Source organism: Equus przewalskii, chromosome 15 (assembly GCF_037783145.1).
Source record: "Equus przewalskii isolate Varuska chromosome 15, EquPr2, whole genome shotgun sequence".
Taxonomy (NCBI): domain Eukaryota; kingdom Metazoa; phylum Chordata; class Mammalia; order Perissodactyla; family Equidae; genus Equus; species Equus przewalskii.
Genome location: NC_091845.1, coordinates 52,914,939 through 52,941,556, shown reverse-complemented (window position 1 = coordinate 52,941,556; position 26,618 = coordinate 52,914,939). Strand labels below are relative to the sequence as shown.

The 26,618-nt window shown below is 40.5% G+C and overlaps 1 protein-coding gene and 1 long non-coding RNA gene across 4 annotated transcripts; both read left to right on the top strand.

Annotated features, from left to right (window-relative positions):
- The first annotated feature begins 282 nt into the window (after positions 1-282).
- Positions 283-26,618, top strand: CCR4 (C-C motif chemokine receptor 4). Of its 3 annotated transcripts, XM_008535511.2 has the most exons (3): positions 460-551; positions 23,251-23,358; positions 25,458-26,618. In XM_008535511.2, exon 3 carries the CDS (start codon positions 25,508-25,510, stop codon positions 26,588-26,590), a length of 1,083 nt encoding a protein of 360 aa, XP_008533733.1. In that variant the 5' UTR covers positions 460-551; positions 23,251-23,358; positions 25,458-25,507; the 3' UTR covers positions 26,591-26,618. The 3 variants fall into 3 exon arrangements, 2 of the variants coding, with proteins under 2 accessions (XP_070431994.1, XP_008533733.1); XM_070575893.1 differs by lacking the exon at positions 23,251-23,358 and having other exon boundaries at positions 283-551; XR_011527082.1 differs by lacking the exons at positions 23,251-23,358; positions 25,458-26,618 and adding an exon at positions 8,347-8,485 and having other exon boundaries at positions 478-551.
- Positions 8,360-10,209, top strand: LOC103561100 (uncharacterized). The gene is made up of 3 exons (XR_547348.2): positions 8,360-8,494; positions 9,383-9,455; positions 9,631-10,209. It is a non-coding gene; the product is annotated as an uncharacterized lncRNA (long non-coding RNA).

The following is a 26,618-nucleotide window of genomic DNA, read 5'->3' as shown; positions in this document are numbered from 1 at the left end:
AGTTTTCCCAGGTTGGAGGAAGCTTAAAGCAGAAGGTGGCACTGAGTTGGGCTTTGAAGGACGAACTGGAGTCGACTGGGAAGGAAAGCGAGAAGGGCGTTTATGGCAGAGGGAACAGTGCGAGTTCAGGCTCGGATGTTCTGTAGTTCTGAGCCTCCTATTAGTCACAGCACTGAGCCCTGACAGAGCGCAAGGGTGAGACCTCCGATGTTCCCGCGCCTTTCGCCCCAGGCGAACCCCCGAGACACGCCTCCCTTTCTCGACCTTGACTGGCCACAAGACACATCAGGACCACCAGCGGCCTTGGCCCTGATGGACCGTGAGGCTGTACCAAAGGACACACCCCCAGGGCTGACGCTTCGGAGCTTACTTGGCTCTGATGGGTTGCGAGACTCGCGCCTCCAGGCAAGCCACTCAGAGGCGTCCACCCTTGCCTCTGATTGGCTGTGAGAAGCGCGTGCTCAGACACGCTTTTAAGGGCAGCATCGTTGCCGGGGCAGCGTTAACTGCCCACCGCCATGTTTGTTTTCAGGCTCGGTGTGTGCTGAGAGGTAACGTGACTGCGGAGCCATGGGGAGGAGGAGGCTGTGGGACCCGGGCAGCGGCTCTCACCTGCCTCTGGGCGCTGGAAGTGGGGGAGCCGCCCGGGTGGGGCCAGAATGTGGGGTGACTGGCCCTCATCCCCCCGAAAAATCCCCCTCAGGGCATAGCAATCCCCCCTGACCTACAGTCGTGGGCCATTTCCTCCTCTCAGTGAGTCTGTAACTGTGACAGGAGGGCGGGCTGAGGGGTGGGACGAGACCACCGGGGTCCTGGCCTCACCTGACAAGGAAGGGTCTCGGAGGGGGCCGGGAGGACTAAGACCACTGGTCAACCATCGAGCCCCTTTGCAGTGACTGGATTTGCTCTTTGATGAACTCTTTGGCCTCTTCTTGACGTCACACTGAAACATTTGCTCCTAATTAGAAAATAATGCATATTTCGTTCTTCAGAGTTTGAGAAAAATTGTATTAGCTTATATGTAGTCCTTTGGGTGCAAAGAGAAAATTAGCTGGTGCCTCCTGTCCTCAGTGGATGGCAGGAAGAATTGTCGGGATTAAGCTCTGAGAAGGAGCTGTAGTAGTGTGCTGGGAAGAAAAAAGACCGGGCTTTGGGTAGGAAGAAAACCATCAGGAGCTCAAAAGAAGACAAGGAGATGGGAGTTGACCATCTCGTGGAGTTTTCCTAAGGACTGCCTACCAGATAAAGCCTTGCACCTGACACCTGGCATCCACTAATCTGTTCCCAATCTCTATAATTTTGTCATTTTGAGAATGTTATAAAAATGGAATCATACAGTTTGTAACCTTTTGAGACTGGCATTTTTCATTTAGCATAATTAGTTTGCAACCCACCCAAGTTCTTGCATGTATCAGTACTTGTTTTTAGGAGAGGTTGGGGTTCTTTGTGGACCTGTGTTATACCTTGAAATGACATGGGCTGACTCCTCTTAGCCAGATGTGATATGAAAAGATAGTTCAGAGCTTAGGCATTGGGTATTAATCTAGGCTCCACCACTTAACAGCTTTATGATGTTGGCATGGCTACTAGTATGTTTATATCTCAATTTTCCCATCAACACATGGAAGTTGAAACAACCTACCTCACAGAGTTATTGGGAGGAGTGAAATGGAAATGGTAGATGTATGCTCAGCAGAGTGGGTATCACAAAGTAAACATTCAATAGTTCGTCTATTAAGAGTTCTATTATTCATGTTATTTATGTCAATGTGAGAGAATAAGATTGATTATGGCTTTTCGTATTTGAAAAGGATACCCATTGCAAAATATCTGACAGACATTTTTCCAAAGAAGATATACAGATGGCCACCGGGGACATGAAAAGATGTTCAACATCACTAATTATTAGGGAAATGCAAATCAAAACCACAATGAGATATCACCTCACGCCCATCAGAATGGCTATAATTAAGACAAGACAAGAAATAAGTGTTGGAGAGGATGTGGAGAAAGGGGAACCCTCATTCACTGCTGGTGGGAATGTAAACTTGTGCAGCCACTATGGAAAACAGTATGGAGATTCCTCAAAAAAACTAAGAATAGAACTACCATATGATCCAGTTATTCCACTGCTGGGTATTTATCCAAAGAGCCTGAAAATTTGAGTGCATAAAGATATCTGCATCCCTATGTTCATTGCAGCATTATTCATGATAGCCAAGACTTGGAAACAACCTAAATGTCCATCAGTGGATGAATGGATAAAGAAGATGTGGTGTATATACACAATGGAATACTACTTAGCCATAAAAAAAGATAAAATCTTGCCATTTGTGACAACATGGATGGACCTTAGGGTATTATGCTAAGTGAAATAAGTCAGAGGGAGAAAGTCAAATACCATATGATCTCACTCATAAGAAGATAAAAACAACGAGAAACAAACACATACGGAGATTAGATTGGTGGTTATCAGAGGGGAAGGGGGAAGGGAGGAGGGTGAAAGGGGCGACAGGGCTCACATATATAGTGATGGATGGTAGTTAGTCTTTGGATGGTGAACATGATGTAATCCACACAGAAACTGGAATATAATAATGTACACCTGAAATTTATATAATGTTATAAACCAATATTACCTCAATAAGAAAAAAAATCAATAAAAAAGAAAGTGAAAAGATAACCCACAGAGTGAAAGAAAGTATTTGCAAACCATATATCTGGTAAGGTGCCTGCACTCAATATGTAAAGAAAACAAGCAGCTCAGTAATAAAAAGAAAAAGAACGTAATTGAAAAATGACAAAAGGATTTTTTGAAATAAATTTTATTTTCTATGCTATGTGCTATTTTTGTGTGTATGTGTGTGTACTCGTAACATTAACGCCTTTTTTTAAAAGAGATTTTATTTTTTCATTCTTCTTCCCAAAGCCCCCCAGTACATAGTTGTATATTTTTAGTTATGGGTCCTTCTAGTTGAGGTACATGGGATGCTGCTTCAGCATGGCCTGATGAGCGGTGCCATGTCCATGCCCAGGATCTGAACCAGCAAAACCCTGGGCCGCCGAAGCGGAGCGCATGAACCTAACCACTCAGCCACAGGGCTGGCCCTGACAAAAGAATTTGAATAAATATTTCTCCAAAGAAGATAGACAAGTGGCCAATTAACACACAAAAAGATGTTCAACATCATTAATCATTAGAAAATTCAAATCAAAGCCACAATGAGATACCACTTCACATCCACTGTGACAACTAATTAAAAAGACCAATAATGACAAGTGTTGGAGAGAGTGCAGAGAAATTGGATCTCTTATACACTGCTGATGGGAACGCAAAATGGTACAACTACTCTGGAAGTAGTTTGGCTGTTCCTCAAAGAGTCATATATAGAGTTACCATATGACCCAGCAATTCCACTAATAGTTATTATCCACAGAGTGTGTGTTCACCAGTAACCTGTACATGGATATTCATAGCATTGTTATTCATAAGAGCTGAAATGTGGAAACAATCCAAAAGTCAATCAATTGATGAATGAACAAGCAAAATGTAATAGAGCCATACAATGGAATATTATTCAGACATAAAAAGAATGAAGTACTGATATATGATATAACAGGGGTAAATATTAAAAACATTATGCTCAATAAGCTAAGCTAGACACAAAAGGCTATATATTGTATGATTCCATTTATGATTCTGGACATTCTGAAATGTTCAGAAAAGGCAACTGAATAGGGCCAGAAAGTATATTAGTGTTTGTCAGAGGCTGGTTGGAGGTAATAGGAGGGGAATTGAAAGTAACTGCTGATGGGTATGGAGTTTCTTTTTGGGGTGATGGAAATGTTCTGGAATTAGATAGTGGTGATGGTTGCACAACTTTGTGAATATGCTAAAACCACTGATAAGTCACAAATAAACAGCATTTACTTCTTGTATTCAATAGAGGGGATAAGAAAAAAGTATACCGATGGCCAGCGATAATTTCAGCCTATGTCTAATCTCTACCACACTAAACCTTTTACCGTCTTAAAACAAGATGTCTGTCTTTTCTCCGCTTTTTGCCTCTGTCCTCACAGTTTTCTTTACCTTGCCTAGCAGTCCTTAGCTTATGCATTCTCCACCTGGCAAATATGGCAAATATAGCTGGCAAATGTTAATTGTTCTTAGAAGCCTTTGTTCATTCTCACAGAGATACTGTTCTACAAGAGAACAAAATCCTATCCAATTCTCTATTCCAAATATTGTACTTTATTATAATTATTTCCTCATATCTTTATTTCCCCCAGTAATCTATTAACTATTACCCTGAGATCGTTGATAGTCATCTTTAAACCCCCGTTGTCCAGCACAGTGCCAGTCATATAGGAGATGCTCAGTAAAATTGTTGAATCAGTGAATGAATTCTTGTGTAGGAGAATTGCTCACAGCTTGAATTTCTAGGAAAAGTATATTTTTGAAAGTATATGCACATTTTAAATTGGTAAATTTCTCTGTAGGAATATCATAACTTCTTTGTCACTCTATGATATTCCATCAAGTGAATTCTATAGTTGTGATCATCACCTAGTAGAGTTTTATGGTATGCTTTGTTTCATTACATATATAAACATTTTCATTTATTATTACATAGTCTTCAGAAACATAAGTTTATAACTGAATATAGTTGTTGTTCCTCAGTTTAAATGTTTCACTATTGTTGGAATTTCATTTGCTTTCACTCTTAGCATTCCATATCAAACTGCAATGATCACCTATACACATAAAGTCATTTCTATATTTGGATTGTTTTCTAAGAAAAGATAACTAGAAATGGGATTACCAGATCATTTTAGGACACGATAGATAGCATTATTATGGTTTTGCTATCTCTTAAAATATTGTTGAATATGATAGGCTAAAATGGTATCTCACCACTTTTTACATTTTCCATTACAAGTAAGATTGAAATTATTCCATCATGATTTATTACTGACCATTTATTACTAGTTGTATTTCCTTTTCTGTGAGTTATCTCTTTTTCTCTTTGCCCAATATTGGAGTCTTAGTGTTTTTCTTATAGTCTTATGCCAACCATTTATATTATAAAGATGTTCACTCAACATATAATTATGAGGTCCTATGTGTATGATGCTGTTCTAGGTGCTGGATATATAGCATTTAACAATCAGGCAAAAATCTTTCATTAATTTTTACTCTAAAATGTGAGACAGAAAAGAAATAAAAGAATAGAATATTTAACATTTTAGATATTAAGAAAGGCTAAGGAGGGGTGGGCCCGGTGGTGTAGTGGTTAAGTTTGCATGCTCTGCTTCCGTAGCCTGCAGTTCCCGGGCGCGAACCTACACACCGCTCACTCATCAACCCATGCTGTGGCAGGATCACATGTGCAAAATAGAGGAACACTGGCACAGACGTTAGCTCAGGGCCTATCTTCTCCACCAAAAAAGAAAGAAAGAAAGAGAGTAAGAGCGAGAGAGAGAGAGAGAAAGAAATGCTGAGGAAAAAAGAAAAGCAGAATGAAGATAGGATATGTCAGAGGGGGTTGAAATGTTCATTTGGATAAAAATGGAAAGCCTCATTGGGAAAGTAATTTTTTGGTAAAAACTTGAAGGGGATGAGAGAATTTACTGTACCTATCTAAAAGAAGAATATATGAAACAGAGGAAACACTGAATGCAAAGGACCTAAGGTGGCAACATGCCTGGCATCTTTGAGGCATAGGCTAGAGTGGAGAGAAAAAGGAGGAGATAGTAGGAAATGAGGTTAGAATATTAAGGTTAGATCATGTAGTGTCTTAAAGTCGTAATAAGGGCACTGACTTTTGTATATATATAATATTTTCATTTAGATATAATTCACCTTTTTAAGTGTACAATTCAGTGGGTTTTTTTGTATATTCACAGAGTTGTGCAACCGTTTTCACAATCAGTTTTAGAACATTTTCATCACCCCCAAAAGAAACCCCCTACCCGTTAGCAGTCACAATTCTTTCACCCTCCTCTGCCCCAGACCTATGCAACCATTAATCTACTTTCTGTCTTTATAGATTTGCCTATTCTGGGTATCTCATATAAATGGAATAATATCTGGTCTTTTGTGACTGGCTTCTTTCACTTACCATAACATTTTCAAGGTTCATCTATGATGTAACATGTGCTAGTGCTTTCTTCCCCTTTATAGCTGAATAATATTCCATTGTATGGATATTCTACATTTTGTTTATCTGTTCGTTGGTCGATGGACATTTGGATTGTTTACGCCTTTTGGCTATTATGAGTAATACTTCTATGAACTTTCATGTACAATTTTGTGTGTGTGGATGTATGTTTTTATATCTCTTGGATGTATACCCAGGAGTGGAATTGCTGGGTTATATGGTGACTCTTTTTATTGGGGGAACTGCCAAACTGTTTTTTAAAGCAGCTGCACTATTTTACATTCCCACTAGCAATATATGAGGGTTCCAATTTCTTCACCTCCTTGCCAACACTTGTTATTATCTGTCTTTTTCATTATAGCCATCCTAGTGAATATGAAGTTGTATATCATTGGGGTTTTGATTTACATTTCCCTAGTGGCTAATGATGTTGAGGATCTTTTCATGTGCTTATTAACTGTATCTCTTCTTTGGAGAAATGTCTATTCAGCTCCGTTCTCCATTTTAAATTTGGTTATTTGTCTTATTGAGTTGTAAGAGTTTTTATATGTTCTGGATACAAGACCCTTATCAGATAGATGAATTGCAAATATTTTCTCCCATTCTGTGAGTTGTCTTGTTACTTTCTTGATAGTGTCCTTTGAAGCACAAAAGTTTTTAATTTTTATGAAGTCCAATTTATCTTTTTTTCTTTTGTTGCTTATACTTTTGTGATATATCTAAGAAGGCTTTGCCTAATCCAAGATTACATGCAATAACTCACAATACCATAAACTGTGGCCAGGAGTAATTTGAAGATGCCTCACTACACCTGTCACCTGCTGGCAAGATTCATTACCCTAATACTACAGTTTTCAAAGCGTGGAATGGAGAGCCTTGGGGGAACCAGAGATGCTTTTAGGGTGTTTGCAAGTCCAAAGCTATTTTAATCATAATATTCAGATGTTATTTGCCTTGTTTACTATGTTTATATTTCACTGATGGTGCAAAAGCATTGGTGCGTAAAATCACTGGCATCATCATCACGTCGAGTAGCCTCTGGGAAATTTCATTATGCACTCTCTAGAGAGAGAAAAGTTAAGATTATTTAACTTAGTATTATTAGTAGCAGTACTACAAAAATAGTCTTGACCTCATGGACCCCTTGAAAGAAACTTGGAGCCACTTAGGGGTCCTAGGACCATGCTTTGAGAACCACTATACTGCCATGATAGATCTTTTTTTTCTTTTATTAAGATTATGATAGATTACAGCCTTGTGAGATTTCAGTTGTACGTTATTATTAGTCATGTTGTGGGTATACCACTTCACCCTTTGTGCCCTCCCCCCACTCCCCCCTTTTCCCTGGTAACCACTGATCAGTTCTCTTTGTCTATATGTTAACTTCCACCTATGAGTGGAGTCATATAGAGTTCGTCTTTCTCTGTCTGGCTTATTTCGCTTAACATAATACCCTCAAGGTCCATCCATGTTGATGCGAATGGGACGATTTTGTCCTTTTTTATGGCTGAGTAGTATTCCATTGTGTATATATACCATAGCCATGATAGATCTTTTGATGGAAGAATTATTTGAAATGCACTTTAAATTTCTAACACTATCACTTACATATTAATGAATCTTTGACTTCACCCAATATTAACATTTTATTTTATTTAGTTTTCATATATGACTTTCAGTTTATTTTAAATTAATACATTATACCTATTTTTAACTTTTTTATTTCAAACTTAGTGATGAAAAGGCTGCACATGCATATAATCAGGCTGTGGCCCTTAACTGCCAAAATGAATTATTAAAGTCTAGCTGGGGTGCAAGAGCAATACTAAAGATCTGCCATATGACATAACAGCTGGGGTAATATCTTTATCATAAAATTAATTATGTGGCTTTTCTAAGTTTAACCCTACAGTAAGATTTTCTCCCCAAATATTCCAAGCTCTGTAATAAACTATGACTGCTAAACGGTAAGGTGTGTGGTGATCATCTCGACCACATTCATATGTAAGAATTCTGAAGCTTAACTTTCGATTTCATGAGAAGGAATGTATTTTCATATGTAAATGTTCCACTACTTAAGAATGGTAATATTCTTCGGATCCTCCAAATTCGTTTTGAACTTCTGAATCTACAAGTTAGATATAAAATAAGATTGAACCCAAAAGCTGGTTATATTACTTCATAGCACATAACCCACGAGAGGCCCTAGTATGCAGATGAGGATGTGACAGTGAATTTGGAGCGCCAGTCAACTCTGGAGGCAACAGAAGAACCAAACAGGAACTCTTAGCGAAGCAGAAAGAAGCTAAAGCATTTTAAAACATATTGAGTGGGTGAGTTTAAATACTATAGCTCTAATTTGGTTATTCCCTTATTTGTAAAACTTAGTTGATTAGCAGATTTTGCTCATGAATACATGACGTAAATTACACTCAAAGTGGAACATGCATTTCTTTGTTTCATTCTCATGATTCTAAAATCAGCTTTATATATTAAAACATGTTTAATGTAGCTTGACTGTCACTTTTGACCAAATCAGTCCCACTTCTCAATTATATGCGAGTGGTCGTTTTTCAGCCCTCAATAATTGGTCACACCACCTCTTCCTTTTCTCCTTAAATAAACTAAGAGATTCAAATAAATACGTCTTGGAACTGCTAACAGTATGTATGTGTATCATAAAGTAAAATGAGCCCAGTTAAAAATGGTATGAAGGAGCAGGACTTTTATGATCAAGACATACTGTTGCACCATGGATACATTTTATCACATGAGCTTATTATTACATCAGGTCATTGTGTAGGTTGTGAGTGTTGCTCATGTAATGTTTTTGCGCCTAAAAGTGTATGTATACAGGCACACATGCACACTCACACACATTCTTGTTTGATAACATCTTCACAGTATCATTTTCTGTTGTTTTATTACATAAAGTTTAAATATTTTTGGAAAAGAGTAAAAGTCAGTTTTTTCTACATGACGTTTTTAAGTACCATTGATAATGATGAAAATTGTTTTTTGATTAAAAATACATTTTATTGGGGCTTGCCTGGTGGCTTAGTGGTTGGGTTTGGTGCCTGCCTCTTTGGCGGCTTGTATTCATGAGCAATGCTGTGGCAGCAACCCATGTACAAAACAGAGAAAGACTGGCATAGATATTAATTCAGGACGAATCTTCCTCATCAAAAAAACCCACCAAAAACTGTTTTCTTTTACATTAGGTATCACTTCTTATCTTGACATGTTCTCAAATATCATGGCACAGGAGAACCACGGTGGCAATGTGGATATAAGGTAAATGCTCAGTCCTTCCTACTGCATCTCCCTCTCCACATTGACTTCTGGTACTTAGGGAGGCCATTTTGTTGTTGTTGTTGAAAGCCCTAGGTATTGCAGTTCAAGGCCCCATTATTTGGCTCATCATGGCACCATTGTTTTCTGACCGGTTTTTCTCCTCTTTTCACTCTAGATCAAAAAAAGATGGCAGCAACAGAGCATGGAGCACCTCTGCAGGCTGTCTTCCAGTCTTCACAGCCACATCCTGCTTCCCGCAGGTCCCACCCAAAGATTCTCAGAGCTGCAGGAATAAGATTTTTTTCCAACTTCCTTCCTCATGGTGACTCCTCATGTCACTATCTTTTTTTTTTTTTAAAGATTTTTTTATTTTTTCCCTTTTTCTCCCCAAAGCCCCCCAGTACATAGTTGTATATTCTTCATTGTGGGTCCTTCTAGTTGTGGCGTGTGGGACGCTGCCTCAGCGTGGTTTGACGAGCAATGCCATGTCCACGCCCAGGATTCGAACCAACGAAACACTGGGCCTCCTGCAGCGGAGCGCGTGAACCCAACCACTCGGCCACGGGGCCAGCCCCCTTCATGTCACTATCTTGAGGGCTGTGGTAACGATTTCTCTGTGGTAAAAGTGCCTGTGATACTCTTTTCCCTAGTGCCTCTCTCACATATAAGGTGGCAGTATTAAAATTGCTTGTACTGAGTCTACTGTCATATTTCCAAAACTACGTACATGGTAAAATAAAAATATGCAAATGCATATTGTATATTTTGTGTCTCCAATTGTGTTTAACAGGGAAGAGATAGGACCTTGGGTTACGGAGGGAGGAAGAACCTCAGTCAGGGCTGACTTACAGGCAGAAAGAATTGGAAGGAATTAGGTACTCCAGAGACAGGATTTGGTGGATTGTATGTGTGTTGGGTGGTAGTTACTGGGGAGGAAGAGGGCAGTGTGCAGGGTACATGCTCTGAAGAACCATAACATTTGGGTGATAAACATGTTGGTATCTAGCAGTATGGAAGGGGCTATTCGTCTTTGGACTCTAGGCACCATTCCATGGAGACTCTGCTGCCCATCAACAGTCTCCCATTGTTTTTGTTTTTGTGTTTGTTTTTTACTGGTTCCCAAGGTCGAACAACTGCAGTTTCACCAATGGGGCTATAGTCTGGGGAGTAGGACAATATTTTCGGGGCTTCCTAATAATGTAAGTCTATCTGTAGAACAAAGTCATTGAACTAGGCCTCCTTAATTGAAGATTGATTCAATAAATAAACTCATAAATCGAACGGTTACATATATATTTCTACTGATTGAGTACAGCAAAGATTAAAAGGCGGGAGTGTTTCCCAGTCCTGCTCTAGTCTTTGGCATCCTTTACGGCGGGAATTTGAGGAAAGGGATGGGCGATGTTCTTAGATCAACCACATGCCCTCATCTAGACTCTCCCAAGCAAAAGCAAGGGAAGAGGGACGAGGAGCTCTACTGCTGAAGCGGCCACTGGGAACAGCGGTGGGCGTTTTGCATCTCCTCCTGGTCGCAGCATGGAACCAGTAAGGAGGTAGGCAGCCGTGATTGGCTGCGTTGCCCGCTCCGCCTGTCGACCGGGAGACACGCCCTCTTGGGGCTCTCTTGGCTCTGATAGGCTGCGAGGCTCGCGCCCCTCCACGTGCCATTCACACACGCCCCTTGTGAACCGAGACTGGAGCGGAGCCTCTCAGCCCTCACCGGCTGGCCACCATATTTTCTCTTACTTTCTCCTTGCTGGGTTTTGTGCAGGGGTGAGAGTGGTGGAAGCTGGGGTTCGGAGGCTGAGGGGATCGTGGGAGGGCCGGCCGGGTCCCACTCGCCTCAGAGCACCAGGGTGCGTGCTGGGGGTGGGCTGTGGGGTGCCCAAGCCTTACACCCCAAAATATCCACCTCAGGGGATAGAAATCTCCCGTGGCCGACAACCCTGGGCAGTGTCTTCCCCTCAGTGAGTCTCTTACAGCAACATGAGGACAGACTGGGTGGGGATGAGGCCGTCGGGGTCTGGGTCCTTTCTGGCGTCAGAGGGTCGTGCACGGGAAGACTGTGATGTTTTATCAACCATCAATCCCTTTGAGGTGATTGGATTTGCTCTTTGATGAACACTGGCCTCCTTGTGACTTCATACTGATACATTTGTTCCTAATAAGAAAATAATGCATATTTTATTCTTCAGAGTTTGAAAAAAAAGGTACGTGTGTGTTATATATAGTTCCTTGGATGCAAAGAGGAAATTAGCTGGTGTCTCCTAGCCTCATCTGATTGGAAGAAAGAGTTGTCAGGGTTAAATCCAAAGAAGGGGTGCTGCCCACGGGCTAAGCTGGCCCACGTGTGCTTGGAGGAAAGGGGAGACCAGCCTTTGGGGCAGAAGAAAACCACCAGGAGCTCAAAAGAAGACAAGGACATGGAAATTGACTGTCCCGTGGGGTATTGCTAAGGGCCACCTACTAGATGAAGCCTTAGACACATCTGCATTACTGTGTGCACGGGTGGAGCCAACATTGAATTTGAAGGAAGAGGATTGATGAGGTTACAGTTTTTCTTATTTCAAAGAGTGCTGATGCCGGTGATGACTTCAGCCCTGATTTCAATTACTGTTAGCCTCTAACCCTGATCTACTACACTGTACCTTGCCATCTGTAGTACCGTCTGCAAACAGATTGCCTGCCCTTTCTCTGTTCCTTACCTCTGACCCCACTGTTTCCTTTGCCTGGCCAGTTAGTCCTTACCTCAGGCCTTCTTCATCTGGCAAATATGGTTGGCAACTATCAACTCTTCTCAGGAGCCTTTCTTTATTACAACAAACAGGGCCAGGTGTGATTTCTGTTCTGTTATAGAATTGTGCTCAAATCTCATTCAGTATTACGCTTTGTAAAATTGTCTCTTTATTTTACTACATAATTCTGTTCAAATCTTATTTTACATATTGCACTTTGTTGTAACTATCTCCTCACATCTTTGTCTTCTCCACTAGACAGTGAACTGGGGCCGTGAAACACAGACACTTCATCTTGAGATCTCCATTGTCCAGTGTGTAGGAGATGTGCAAGAAATCTTGTTGAATCATTGAATGAATTTTTCACATAGGAGAATTGGTCATAGCTTAAATTCCCAGGAAAAAAATCTCTTGATCAAAGGATATGAACAGTTTAAATTTGAAACATTTCAAATTGTCAAATTGTCCTGCTAAAAGATTGTTCCAATTTATATTCCAAAATAGAATATAAATTGGCTTCCGTGGCTAGATAATGTTCTAACAAGCCGCTTTAGCTGAATCTACACTGTCGTGGTCATCGAGTTAGGTCATGCTTTGTTACATTTGATATGTAACTGTTTTCATTTATCACTAGTAGTCTTCATAAACAATTTTCACGCCCATGTAAATGTTTCATGCAGTGTTTGTTCCTCAATTTGTTTAGCTGTTCCCACATTGTCAGTTGCATTTGTTATCATTCTTTCAGTATTACCCACTAACCAATGATCACCTTTACACATAAAGGTTTTTGTGTGGTTTTCTTAGGAAAAACAAACTAAATGTGGAATTGCTAGATCATGTTACAACTCTTGATACACATCATCAGTGTGATTTTTTTTATCACCTCTTGAAATATTTGTGACTATGATGGGGTAAAATGGTATCTCAGATTAATTTGTACATTTTTTTTTGGTTACTAGGAATATTGAGCATTAAACCATTATCATTTATTATTAATTGCATTTTCTATTTGGTGAACTGTAATTTTTTTATCTTTTAACCATTACTGAAGTCTTAAATGTCTTTCTTAATTCATATAAAGTAATTTGTATAAGATATTCGTTCAGCAAATAATTTTGAGCATTTCCCGTGTGTGTGACATTGGTTTAGGTGCTAGAGATGTAATAGTTAACAAAGAAACAAAAATCCTTGCACTTATGGAATTTAAATTCTGTGTGAGAGAAAAGAAATAAAACAGAATATTTAGTCTTTTAGGTAGTGATAACTACTTTTGAATTGAAACACTTTTCTTCTTTATGTGATTTTTTCTTCTATTTAAAAAATTATATTCTACCCTTTTAGAGTTTTCCCTTAAATTTTAAACTACAAAATTAACTAATAAAGTCTTAATATAAGACTTTAATGTGGAACACATTAGTTCTGATCATTCTGCTGTTTGTTTTATATTTTATTATTGAACGATATTTTAATTCTATCTCGTATTTATTTACTTCCAAATTATTCAATTCACTCTTGTTTTACTTGGTTGATTTTAGTTCAGAAATGCATGTTCACTAATTTTGCTCCATTGTCGCATATCATATCTTCTAGGATCATTCATGAGCATCATGAAACCTTAATGTTTTATAAAGAAAATTCAAATCCCTTTCTCTGTGAAGTAGGGAAAAAATGCATTAACTGAGAAGCCTTAATACAACATACAGATGCTAAGATCCAATAGACGTGAATTTTCTCTTTGCGAGCTCTTCCTTAGTGCTCTGATAGATTTAATAAAGAAAAAGGGAAAAGAAAGATTGGCTTTTAGCCTTTGAAAGAAACATATGAGCTTCATGAAACTCTAGACGTGATTCTTTACGTGAACTCTTCATTTTATAGTAATTCCAGTTGGTAGAACATTTAAATGTTATTTGGTTTAATAAAATGACAGAATTACTATTACCAAAGCTACTGACTGTTCTTAATACTTTGGGTGACAAAATGAGAAGTAGGCCTAGATCACTCTGCACATTAGAATATGATGGTTGTCTCAAGAACGATTCTTGTATAATTGTTTGAGTTGCGAACTTAAGTAGCACTTGTTTCATAGAATTCTATTGTAAATTTTAAAATATTTTCTGCAAAGAAATGTTATCTTTGAGCTTTAAAGGCAAAAATTTAAATGTATCATGAAATAACCATTTCCTATCTCATGGCCAAAGTAAGTTAGAAAATGTTTCTGTACCTGCTGCCACCTGCTGGCAGGTTTCATTTCCTAAAATAGCAATTTTCAGAGGGTCGTCCTTGGACTCCTGGGAGTGAGAGAGAAAGTCCCTGTGACTCTTTCGAGGGGATCCATGGTGTTAAAACTACATTCATAATAATACTGTAACTTTATCTTTTTTACTCTGATGATATTTGCACTGATGGTATAGAAACAATGGTGAATGAAACCACTGGGACAAAGGACAAACCAAGGCAGTACCAGGAAACTGTACCAAAAGACACTTCGCTGCCGTGCGCTCTCAGGGCCTGTTTTATTTAAGCAGTCTTTGGTGAAGCAGGAAAAACTGATTTTATTATATGTAGCCTTGAATTCACATGGAATTCCATTTTACTTGAAAGAGTGACTTCCAATTTATTTTGTAGACATTTTGTTGAAAATTAATGAAAGGAGCCTGTCATTTCCAGTAAAACACTTGACGGTATTTGTTACCAATGATAAAACTTGAGCTTTCAAGTGAAAATTATAATCTTAGAAAACTTTGATCTGTTACTATGAGTGTGACAGCTTCTCAATACTTAGAGTTTTCTGATGAGGTCAGTGGTGATATTACTGAATGTGATGTGGTAGACAGAATAATGGCCCCTGAAGATGTTTATGTCCTAATCCCGAGGACCTATGAATGTGTTACCCCAGAAAAAGGAATTTTGTACATTTGATTTGAGATAGGGAGATTATGCTGGATTATCTGGGTGGGCTCAATGTAATCACAAGGGTCATTATAAAAGGGTCAGAGAGGAGAGAAGATGCTACACTGCTGGCTTTGGAGATGGAAGAAGAGACCATGAGATGAACCAGCAAATGTAGGTGGCCTCTAGATGCTGGAAAAAGCAAGGAAACAGGTTCTTCTCTAGAAGGAACTAGCCCTGCTAATACCCAGTGGACATGATTTCTAATTTCTGACTGCCAGAATTGTAAGATGGTAAATTCATGTTGTTTAAGCCACTTAGTTTGTGGTAATTTGTTATAGCAGCAACAGAAAACTAAGACAGTGATATTTTGATATTGTGCAATGAAACGTGGACAATTTCACAGAATCTTTTTTTGTTTTTTAAGATTTTATTTTTTCCTTTTTCTCCCCAAAGCCCACCTGTACATAGTTGTGTACTTTTTAGTTGTGGGTCTTTCCAGTTTTGGCATGTGGGATGCCGCCTCAGCATGGCTTGATGAGCAGTGCCATGTCCACATCCAGGATTTGAACTGGCGAAACCCTGGGCCGCCAAAGCAGAGCGCGTCAACTTAACCACTCAGCCACAGGGCCGGCCCCAACCCTCACATATTCTTAATTTTCATAATTCAGTTAGACTGAGCCTGGACCAAATTGGTCCCGCTTCTCAATTATGTGCAGGAGTGGTCATTCACCAGCATCCCGTAAGTAATAATATCTCTCCTTATTTTCCCCTTTTAGTAAGCCAAGAGACTCAAAGAAATTCATCTTGGAATTGTTAACAATGCATGCATGACTCATAAAGGGAAAAGTGCCCGAATCCTAAAAAGATAGGGGGTGAGGGGTTTTATGCTTGGGCATACTGTTGTACCATGGATACATTTTATTACTTGAGCTTATTGCATCAGCTTATTGTGTAGGTGTAAATATTCCTCACATAAGTAATTTTTGCACTCAAAAGTATGTCTATATATAGGTGCACATACAAATGCACACACATACAAACACTTGTTTGATAAAATGTTCTTGCTATCATTTTGTGATATTTTATTGTATAAAGTTTCATTCTAAATTACCGTTTTTTCAGTATCATTAATATTACATGAAAAAGGTTTTGTGACTAAAATAAATTTAATTTTACATTAGGTATCATTTATCTTGGAAAGTTCCCAAATGTCATGGAGTAGTTCTCTGTTTTACTCTCTTTCACTTATGATACCCTCATATATAAAATGGCACATTCAAGTGGTTTATACTTTTAAAGTAGACAACCCTGTATTTATATATTTTGTGTCTCCAATAGCATTAAACAGGGAAGGGACAGAGCCTTGGGTTCAGGAGGAAGAACGTCAGCCAGGGCTGGCTGAAAGGTAGACAGAGGGCGTTGGTTATTCCAGAGACAGGATTTGGTGGTTTGTGTGTGTGTTGGGTGGGTGGGTGTGGGAGGTGGCGCAGAGATTAAGCCCTGAAGAATTGCAGCCTTGGGTGATGGAACGTCTCAGTATTCAGGGGTGTGCAGGTGCTAGCTCTCTTCTGGGTTTCAACCCATTAGCAGTCTCCCTAGTTATATTTTTATGTTAGGTTCGGGAGGCAGGGGGGCTGATGTCACACATGGGGCTTCAGTCTGGGGAGAAGGACATTATTTAGGGATTTTTAAAAATAATAAGAAACGTATTCAGTCTGTCTCTGGAACAGTCACTGACGTTCACTTTTAGATACTTTATTCTGTTCCTATTTTTCTATCCCTGCACCTGTACCACCAATAGCCAATCAGATTGTGTTGTTGTTGAGTTGTGGGAGTTCTTTATATATTTTGGATATTAACTTCTTATCAGATGTGTGATTTGCAAACATTTTCTCCCATTCTGAGATTGCCTTTTTACCCTGTTAGTTGTGTCTTTTGGTGCACAGAAGTTTTAAATTTTCATGTAGTCCAATTAATCTATTTTTACTTTTGTTGCCTGTGCTTTTGGTGTCATATTCAAAAACCACTGCTAAACCCATTGTCATGAAGCCTTTCCACTGTGTTTTCTTATAAGAGTTTTATATTTTTAGCTCTTATATTTAGGTCTATGATCCATTTTGTCTTAATTATTGTATATGCTGTAAGCTAGGGGTCCACATTCTTTTGCATGTGGATATCCAGTTTTCCCAGCACCATTTGTTGAAAAGACTGTCCTTTTCCTATTGAATGGTATTGGCATCCTTTTTGAAAATAATTTGACCGTATATGTGAGGGTTCATTTCTGGGCTGTCTATTATATTCCGTTGGTCTATATGTCTGTCTTTATGCCAGTACCACACTGTTTTGATTACAGTAGCTTTGTAATAAGTTTTATTTTTATTTATTATTTTTTAATTTTTTTTTTCCTTTTTTTTCTCCCGGAAGCCCCCTGGTACATAGTTTCTTCGTTGTGGGTCCTTCTAGTTGTGGCATGTGGGATGCTGCCTCAGCATGGTTTGATGAGCAGTGCCATGTCCGCGCCCAGGATTCGAACCAGCAGAGCGTGCGAACTTAGCCACTTGGCCACGGGGCCAGCCCCATCTTCTCTAATTTTTTTTAGCAATGTTTTGTAGTTTTCAGTGTGCAAGTCTTTCGCCTCCTTGATTAAGTTTATTCCTAACTATTTTATTCTTTTTTTATTCTATTGTAAATGGAATTGTTTTCTTAATTTTTTTCAAATTGTTCATTGTTAGTATATAGAAATGCAACTGGTTTTGTATCTTGCAACTTTGCTGGATTCATTATATCTTTTATTTTGAATTCTTGTCTTTTTCTACCAGTTCTAGTAGAACTGGTGCTGGTGGGCATTTTAGTCCTAATTTTAAAAGGAATGACTTTTGCTATTTACAGTTAAAGAGTATGTTTGTTGGAGATTTCTCTGTAGATAGCTTTATCAATTTAAAGAAATTCCTTTCTGTTCTCAATGTCCTAAGGTGGTTGTTGTTTTTTTCAAATCAAGAATATTATTTTTCTCATTCAGTGCTCTTTCTGTGTCAGATGGATTTTTCTCTTTTATTCTGTTAAATGTGGTGATTTGCATTAATAGATTCTCTAATATTAAACCAACTTTGCATTTCTGAAGTGAACTAACTTGGCCATTATGTATTTTTTTGACTTTAGTGAATTTGGTTTGTTACTTTTTTATTCATTTATTTTTTTGGTGAGGAAGATTGGTTCTGAGCTAACATCTGTTGCCAATCTTCCTCTTTTTGCTTGAGGAAGATTGTCCTTGAGATAACATCTGTGCCAGTCTTCCTCTATTTTGTATGTGGGATGCTGCCAACAGCATGGCTTGATGGGCAATGTGTAGGTCTGTACCTGGGATTCAAACCTGTGAACCCTGGGCCACTGAAGTGGAATGCACAAACTTAACCACTATGCACTGGGCTGGCCCTGGGTTTGTTAATATTTTATATAGGATATTTGCATCAATATAGTCATGAGTGAAATTGAGTAATTTTATTTTTTCATACGTCTGTCTGGTTTATTATCAAGGTTATACTAACTTCATAAAATGAATTCAGAAGTATTCATTTTTTTGCTGAGGAGGATTTGCTCTGAGCTAACATCCGTGCCAATCTTCCTCTATTTTTCAGTATGAGGGCCACCAGCACAGCATGGCTGCTAACAGAGTGGTGTAGCTCCACACCCGTGAATGAGCCTGGGTCTGCTGAAGCAGGGAGTGCTGAACTTAACCACTAGGCCACCAGGGCTGGCCCCCAGGAATATTCATTTTTTATGTGATTCTAGGGGAATAAAGATGCATGAATTAGAATTACCTTGAATGTTTGGTAGAATTTGCCTGTAAAACCATCTGTTCTGAGGTTTGTTTTTACTTTGTTTTTGTGCAAAGCATTTAAACAACTGATTCAGTTTTTTAAAAGAGTATAAGTCAGGTTTTATACTCTTTTTGAGACAATTTTGGTAAGATATATTTTCTAGGAATTTATCCATTTCATCTAAGTTTTTTAATTCATTGTGAAATCATTTTTAATATTTATCTTTTAAATCTCTGCTCCATATTTATATCTCCCTTTGCATTCCCAAGATTCTTTCCTTTTATTTCTTTACCTGTGTTCCTAGAGATTTGTCAGTTTTGTTAGTGTTTTCAAATACTTTAATGGGCCTATTTTACTTTCAATTTCTGTTTAATTTCTGCTCTGATATTTATTATTTTCTTCTTTGTACTCTTTTTGAGTTTATTCTACTATTCCTTTTTCTACTGTTTCTTTTTCTGGTTAAACACTTCTCATTAATTTTGAGCCTTTTTCTTTTCTGGCATAAACATTTAAGGTCTAGATTATCCTCTCAGGACCACTTTAGCTGCCTACTACAATTCTGAATAAGTGATATTTGATTATCATTCAGTTATAAGTGTTTTATATTTTCCATTATGATATTTTCTTTGACATTCAGGCTACGTGAAAATGTGTTTTCTCATTTTCAAAAGACCAGAGATTTTTAGATGTAGTCTACACAGAATTCGAAATATATTATGATGTACATCCGAAAATAAATAAATAAATAAAATAAAAAAACAAAAACAAACAAACAAAAGGGCAGAGATTTTTAATTATTTTTGATTGATTGATTGATGAGGAAGATTGGCCCTGAGCTAACATCTGTTGCCAATCTTCCTCTTTTTGCTTGAGGAAGATTGTTACTGAGCTAACATCCGTGCCAGTCTTCCTCTATTTTGTATGTGGGATGTTGCCAAAGTGTGGCTTGATGAGAGGTGTATAGGTCTGCACCCAGGATCCAAACCTGTGACTCCCGGGTCGCCAAAGCACAGTGCATGAACTTCACCACCACGCCATCGGGCCGGCCCCTTTCATTGCTTAAAAAACAATCAATTTGCAATTTAACTGTTTGCATTCTTTTATTTCCTTACCAAAGTTTTGTCCGTTTATTCAGACCTCCCCTGTAATATCGTTCGTTTGCTTAAATGCTGTCTTGACTGAGTTTTGAGGCCCTGGCTAGAGGCCAGTCACTTCCCCTTCCTAAGCAGTTAGGTCCACACTCCAATCATTCCCTTGTCAGCCTCTCATACTCTGGGGCCACCATACACCAGGTCACCCTGGAACAGGTACCAGATAACTAGAGACAGCTCCTGGGCCCCAAGCCCACAAAACTATTTAAATCCTGTCTGCCCCGCCCCGACCCCCACTTGCCATACATAAGCTGTCCCCTGTAGCTCCAGTTTGCTGTTACTCTGTCCCTGGGTACAGCCCCATGTGCGGCCCTGTCTGGCAGCCTTCTCTCATTTTAAGGGGTAACAGGTCTGACACTAAATCTTGGATGCTTTACCACCACTGCTTTGCAGCTCAGGCCCATGGACCTCCTCCAGAAGGCCTTGAGAGTTTATGGCTCCCAATGTCAGATATGCTGGTCCCTGTGGGTTGGTATGGTATATGCCGCCTGGGGAATGTACTTTGTCTTTGGTGTTGAAATAAGGCTTGGTACACCAGGGGGCGTTGTACTCTCATGTGATTGCTTTCTTTCTCGGAAGCCTGTGGGGTGTCTCATACTACTTTATTTTGGGGGAGGGTTTGTCCCTGGACATTTTTTGTTGGTCTGCTCTTCCCCCCGGCAGCTTTCAGAAACTCACTCAATGGAAGATGGTGTCCACAAAAATGTCAGGAGTGTAGATGTTAACCCTGACTGTGTTTCTGGCTATGTTGCCTTGAGTGCTCCACCTCCCCTCTCTGGGTTCTTATTTCTCCATCTATGAAATCCACATTACTAAAAATTTGATCCTTTCTTTTAGGTGGGGGTATTGTTTAGTTCTGAAACCTTATGTGAGGGAAAACCTATTTAGTGTTTCTCCAGGATAGTAATGTTATTACTTTGCAAACGTGACAACTGACTTTCTCCAGTAATCTTTGCAACTTGGAAACCTGAAACCTGCTTTTAACCTGAACACTGACTCAGAAATTGAATGTGGCCCACTGAATCTAAATCCAAATATTTCCAGGATGCCTGGTGATAGGTAAGAGCAACATGCCAGGCTCAGTTGTTTTAAGAGAGGAAGCTATTCCTGTGCATGTTATCCTACTAATTTTCACTGCTACTGCCACTGTGGAGCATCTGTCTGTACCAGGCACCATGCCAAGTGCTTTACAAACATTAGCTCATTAATCCTTCCACAATCCACCCCTTTTTACAGATGAGAAAATCGAGGTTCACTTAGCTAGTAGGCGGTGGTACTGAGATCCAAACCCAGACTGAGCAGGCCTCAAAGCAAGAGCTCTCAACCAACACGGACCCTGGGGCTGCTGCGTTCCTTCACTCAGGGACTGGGAGGCATATCGTGAGGCCAGGTTCAGGCGAGGGAGCACTAACTGGCTTGCAAGGGATCATCTCCAGGCCCAGTGGCCGCTTACGATGATTTGGACCTCTAGATATCACATGTTCTAGAACCTTAACACTCCTCCCCCCAGGCCAGGGTCCAGGGAGACTCAGGCAACGTGCTCAGAAGGGCTTGCCCAGAGCCCTGCTGAGGTGTGTGCTTTCACACCTTTCACACTGTACCCCTCAGCCCTCTAACTCAAGGTCTACAATTCCATAGTAGAATCTTCCTCAGGCTCTGCATTTCTAAAAATACGTTCACTTTGTAAATAACTTTGTGTAATGGGCATAGGTTCACTGGTCAAAATGTTTGGGACTTTTTATTCTGCGTCTGGTTCCAGAGTTCACAGGATATTATCATTGGAAAGCCCCCCAGAAGCACTACAATAGGAACTCTGTTTAACCTGAACCCAAGCCCAGCTTTCACCAAACTTGTTGGACCATAGATCTCCATTTGTTTTCGCAGGCTATCTATGAATCTGGTTCCACAGTTCAGGCTCTGGGGAACATGAGCTCCAGGTTTCTCAATCTCAGCCCTATTGACATTCTGGGCTGGATAACTTTTTATGGTGGAGGGCTGTCCTGTGCCTTGTAGTATTTTAGCAACATTCCTGGCCGCTTCCCATTAGAAGCCAGAAGCAACTCCCCCCACCTCAAAAGAAAATATCTCCAGATATTGCCACACGTGCCCTGGGGGGGCAAAGAACCCAGCTGAGAACCACTAATCTAACTCACGCATTCTCACCAGAGGCAATATAGCCCCAAAGAAGCAACATTTATTCTTAAGGGTGAAAAAATCTTACTTTTTAATGTAAAAGCACAGAATACATCTACTATAAATAGTTCTACAGTTTATCTGTGGTATTAAAATTTCATGGGGAGGTATTTAGGAAAACAAAATCTGGAAAGACTCCTCAGGAGGGGTGATAATAAAAAAAAAGGTTGGTCAACACTGCTCTAGCTCAATTTCTTAGTTCCTATTCATTCAAATTGCTTAGGAAAAATGACATGTGTGGCTCTTTGAAGCTGAACCAAAGAGCTAAGCAACTGTAGACACACAGGAAGAACATTGGGAAGCTGGCAGAAGCTGAGGATACGATATTCAAAAGATTTAGGACTAATGTCAGCCCTTTGGCTATGACTGCTACGCAGCCCCAACGAAGCTCTCAGCCAAGATGACTGTCACTGGAAGCTCCTCAGTTTCTAAGTAGAAGGGGCCAGGGAAGGGGTCTTCCTGCTGCACAAGGGCCTTAAGCTACGTTGTCACTTTACACAAGATTGAGGACACGTCAGTTATTGAATGCGGTTGACTAAAGCCCTCCAAGTCACTCCCAGACACACATTTAGATACATTTTTCTCTTCTCTTCTCTACTCTGAACATCCTTTTTCTTCAGTCCATCTGGCCTCTTCCTCTGACCTCCCCAGATCCCACTTGTTTGGAGGACATCAAACATCTCGATTGCTTGCCACTACACATCCACGACACGGAAATAACCCACAGTCCACCGATCCGGAATAGGAAGAGGATTTCTGCTGCAGATAGCCAGCTAAAAGGACATTTTTTAAAATTAAAAATTCAACAAGTAAATTTTAAAGAATTAAAAGTTTCCTTTTTTAAAACAGTTCATTTTCCTCCTTAATCTAGCAGAGAGCAGACCTTCCTAGCTTTCAGTTTTGGGAAATGAGTGACTGAGTCACTCATTTTCTGCTTCTTACTTCTATCAAAAAAACCCACATGAACTCAGCATAGATGGGTGAAGGATAGACTTTCTTCTCACAGGAAGCCGCGCGCTCTTCAAAGGCACTTGTCTTTCTTAGCGCTGCACTTCTTGAGCAAGCTTGGCACTGCCTCCCGGACCTTCTTCAGAGCCATTTTCAGAAACCCAAGGTAAGTGGGGATGGGGCCATTCTCAGAGCCTCGGGCCGTGCGCTGCTTTCTTGCCATGTGTGTGGACTTTGGAAGTGCTGAAAGTTGGCCAGCCACTCACCAGTCTCCACGCTCAGCCCTCTTGGGCACTCTCGTGCTCACGGTTGGCTCCTATCTTGGAGACCACACATGGTCTACCTGTACCCACACTCCCTGAGCCCTCATCTGACCGGCATTCATCTCTGAGCGCTCTCCCTGCACACATCTGGCCTAAGTCCACGTGCTCAGAATACACAGATAATTTTCATTAAACATATAAACTTTTCTGCTTCTTGTCTCTATCAAGACTCCCAGGTCAAGAAAGACCACACAAATCAGGCCTACAGAATAATTCCAAACATTTACCAGCTGTGTTTACTTTTGTTTGTTCTCCTGATAATTTCCTAACTCTTCAGCCTCTTTTATTCCTTTAATTTTCACTGCTAAGATGGTGGAGAAAGGCTAGAATTGTTATTCATTTAACTAGAATTGACACTCACTTAACAAATTCTTTTGGAGACCCTGAGATTCACCAGGTCTTCAGCATCTGTTTGCAGGAGTAAACCAAAATCTCTCTCTTGAAAAACAACCTGGTTTTGGTGTGTGGTGGTGAGGGTGGGAAGTAGGGAGTAGAAGTGAATTACCAAACAACGTGAAAAGGGTTTTAATAAGGAATATCCAGGTGCTATTAAGAAGGAAGCAAGAAGCCTTGAGTCAGAAAGCCAGAAAGCTCTCATCCCTGAATTTCTCTGATTCACATGTGAATACGTGTGTGACTTTAAGAAGGTTTTAACCTCAGCTACCAATTTAGATGTGAAATGAGGTTGGGGAGGTGGCGATGTTAGTTCTGCCTGTGATGTATCTTTTATAGATCTGTATACTAATTCTCACTCTGATAGGATTCAGTGCATAGGGTTAATTTTTGTATGTGGTTTTGATGAAAAGACCAAAAATTTCCCTCAGTTTACTCAACTGAGTACTGCAACCTTCCAAACGGCCTTGAGAACACATTCGCTGCATTAATGTACAATTGGCAGCCAGCCACCCAGGTCTGGAAGGCCAGGCGTCTTCCCCTCTAAGATGGTGCTCTAGGGCAACCGTGGGACTCGGCAGTGGAGTGCGGGAGCCCCGTGCATCAACTCTCAAGAGCCAATTGTTACATATTCAAGGATGTTGTGAGGCAGTTGGTAGCTTGACCTCGGTCTTGGTGGAAGTATTTCTACCACGGAAACCAGCAAAAGCCATAAATCAGAGCCTCCTCACCCCACCCACCAACCCAGATCTGGTTTACCAGCACATCTCTGGGATTTGGGGCCTAGAGAGCAAGTTCTATACATAGCCGTGTGGTCTTCAGAAGTCATTTAAGCTCTCTGAATCTTTCATGAGCCATCTTCCCCATGGCTCAGTATGCTTGCTTGGCTTAGAGTACCAGATTTTCATTGGAGGGCAGGGCTGGGGACAGGAGCACAGGCGTGGGATTAAATGCACAATACCCATACCTGTGCTTTGAAATCTATAAAGTGCAAAGCATGCAGGAGGAATCAGAATTTCTATATAAAGGCAAGTGACCAACCTGGTTTCCTTCTAGCCTGATGAAAGCAATTACCAAATTTTTGGAGTTACAATCTGAAGGGGAAAGATGCATGGATTTTTCATCTTTTTTTTTTTTTTGGCTTTCATGTCAGAAAGGGCCTGGGTGCAGTACTGTTGGGGATATCAACTTGGCTTGTCATTCCTGCAAGTGATTTCAGTAACCCTAGACTATCTTTTAGAAATATGTTCTTGAAAAACACCTCCTTGAAAAGGAGGTTTTACTATCCCCACTTACAAATGAAAGAAGTGAAGCTCCCCGCAGAGGGGTAAGAAAAGTGGCAGAGCTGGAGTTTTGTCTGACTCCAAAGGGCAGAATATTTCATTTGGCTGCCCTGCCCTGTGAGGAACTGAGCCCTTCAACTTGGGAAGGTTGGGAAGAGGTGTATAATGATCCGGGGCAAAAGAGTAAGCAGCTGTGCTCTGCGCTCAGCACCATTTCGATCTGTTACTGTTCTCACTGAAATTTCGCTTGTTCTTTCCCTCACTAGCTTCTTCTGATTGGGTTCAGATCTGCCTTGAGGAGCCTGTAGATTTGAAAATGAACCCCACGGATATAGTAGACACCACCGTGGATGAAAGCATCTATAACAATTACTATCTCTATGAAAATATCCCCAAACCTTGCACCAAAGAAGGCATCAAGGCATTCGGGGAGCTCTTCCTGCCCCCACTGTACTCCTTGGTCTTTCTGTTTGGTCTGCTTGGGAATTCCGTGGTGGTTCTGGTCCTGTGTAAGTACAAGCGGCTCAAGTCCATGACTGACGTGTACCTGCTCAACCTTGCCATCTCGGACCTGCTCTTCGTGTTCTCCCTCCCTTTCTGGGGCTACTACGCTGCAGACCAGTGGGTTTTTGGACTCGGTCTCTGCAAGATTATTTCCTGGATGTACTTGGTGGGTTTTTACAGTGGCATATTCTTCATCATGCTCATGAGCATCGATAGATACCTGGCGATTGTACATGCGGTGTTTTCCTTGAGAGCGAGGACCTTGACTTATGGGGTTATCACCAGCTTGGCCACATGGTCGTTGTCTGTATTCGCCTCCCTTCCAGGCCTTTTATTCAGCACTTGTTACACTGAGCACAACCATACCTACTGCAAAACCAAGTACTCTTCCAACTCCACGAGGTGGAGGGTTCTGAGCTCCCTGGAGATCAACGTTCTAGGACTGGTGATCCCCTTGGGGATCATGCTGTTTTGCTACTCCATGATCATCAAGACCTTGCAGCACTGTAAAAACGAGAAGAAGAACAAGGCAGTGAAGATGATCTTTGCGGTCGTGGTCCTCTTCCTGGGGTTCTGGACACCCTACAATGTGGTGCTCTTCCTGGAGACCCTGGTGGAGCTAGAGGTCCTTCAGGACTGCACCTTTGAAAGACACTTGGACTATGCCATTCAGGCCACAGAGACCCTGGCTTTTGTTCACTGCTGCCTTAATCCAGTCATCTACTTTTTCCTGGGAGAAAAATTTCGCAAGTACATCGTAAAGCTCTTCAAAACCTGCAGGGGCCCTTTTGTGCTCTGCCAATACTGTAGTTTCCTCCAAATTTACTCCTCTGACACCCCCAGCTCGTCTTACACGCAGTCCACAGTGGATCATGATCGCCATGATGCTCTGTAAAAAATGAAAATGCAAAAAGCAGAGTTAA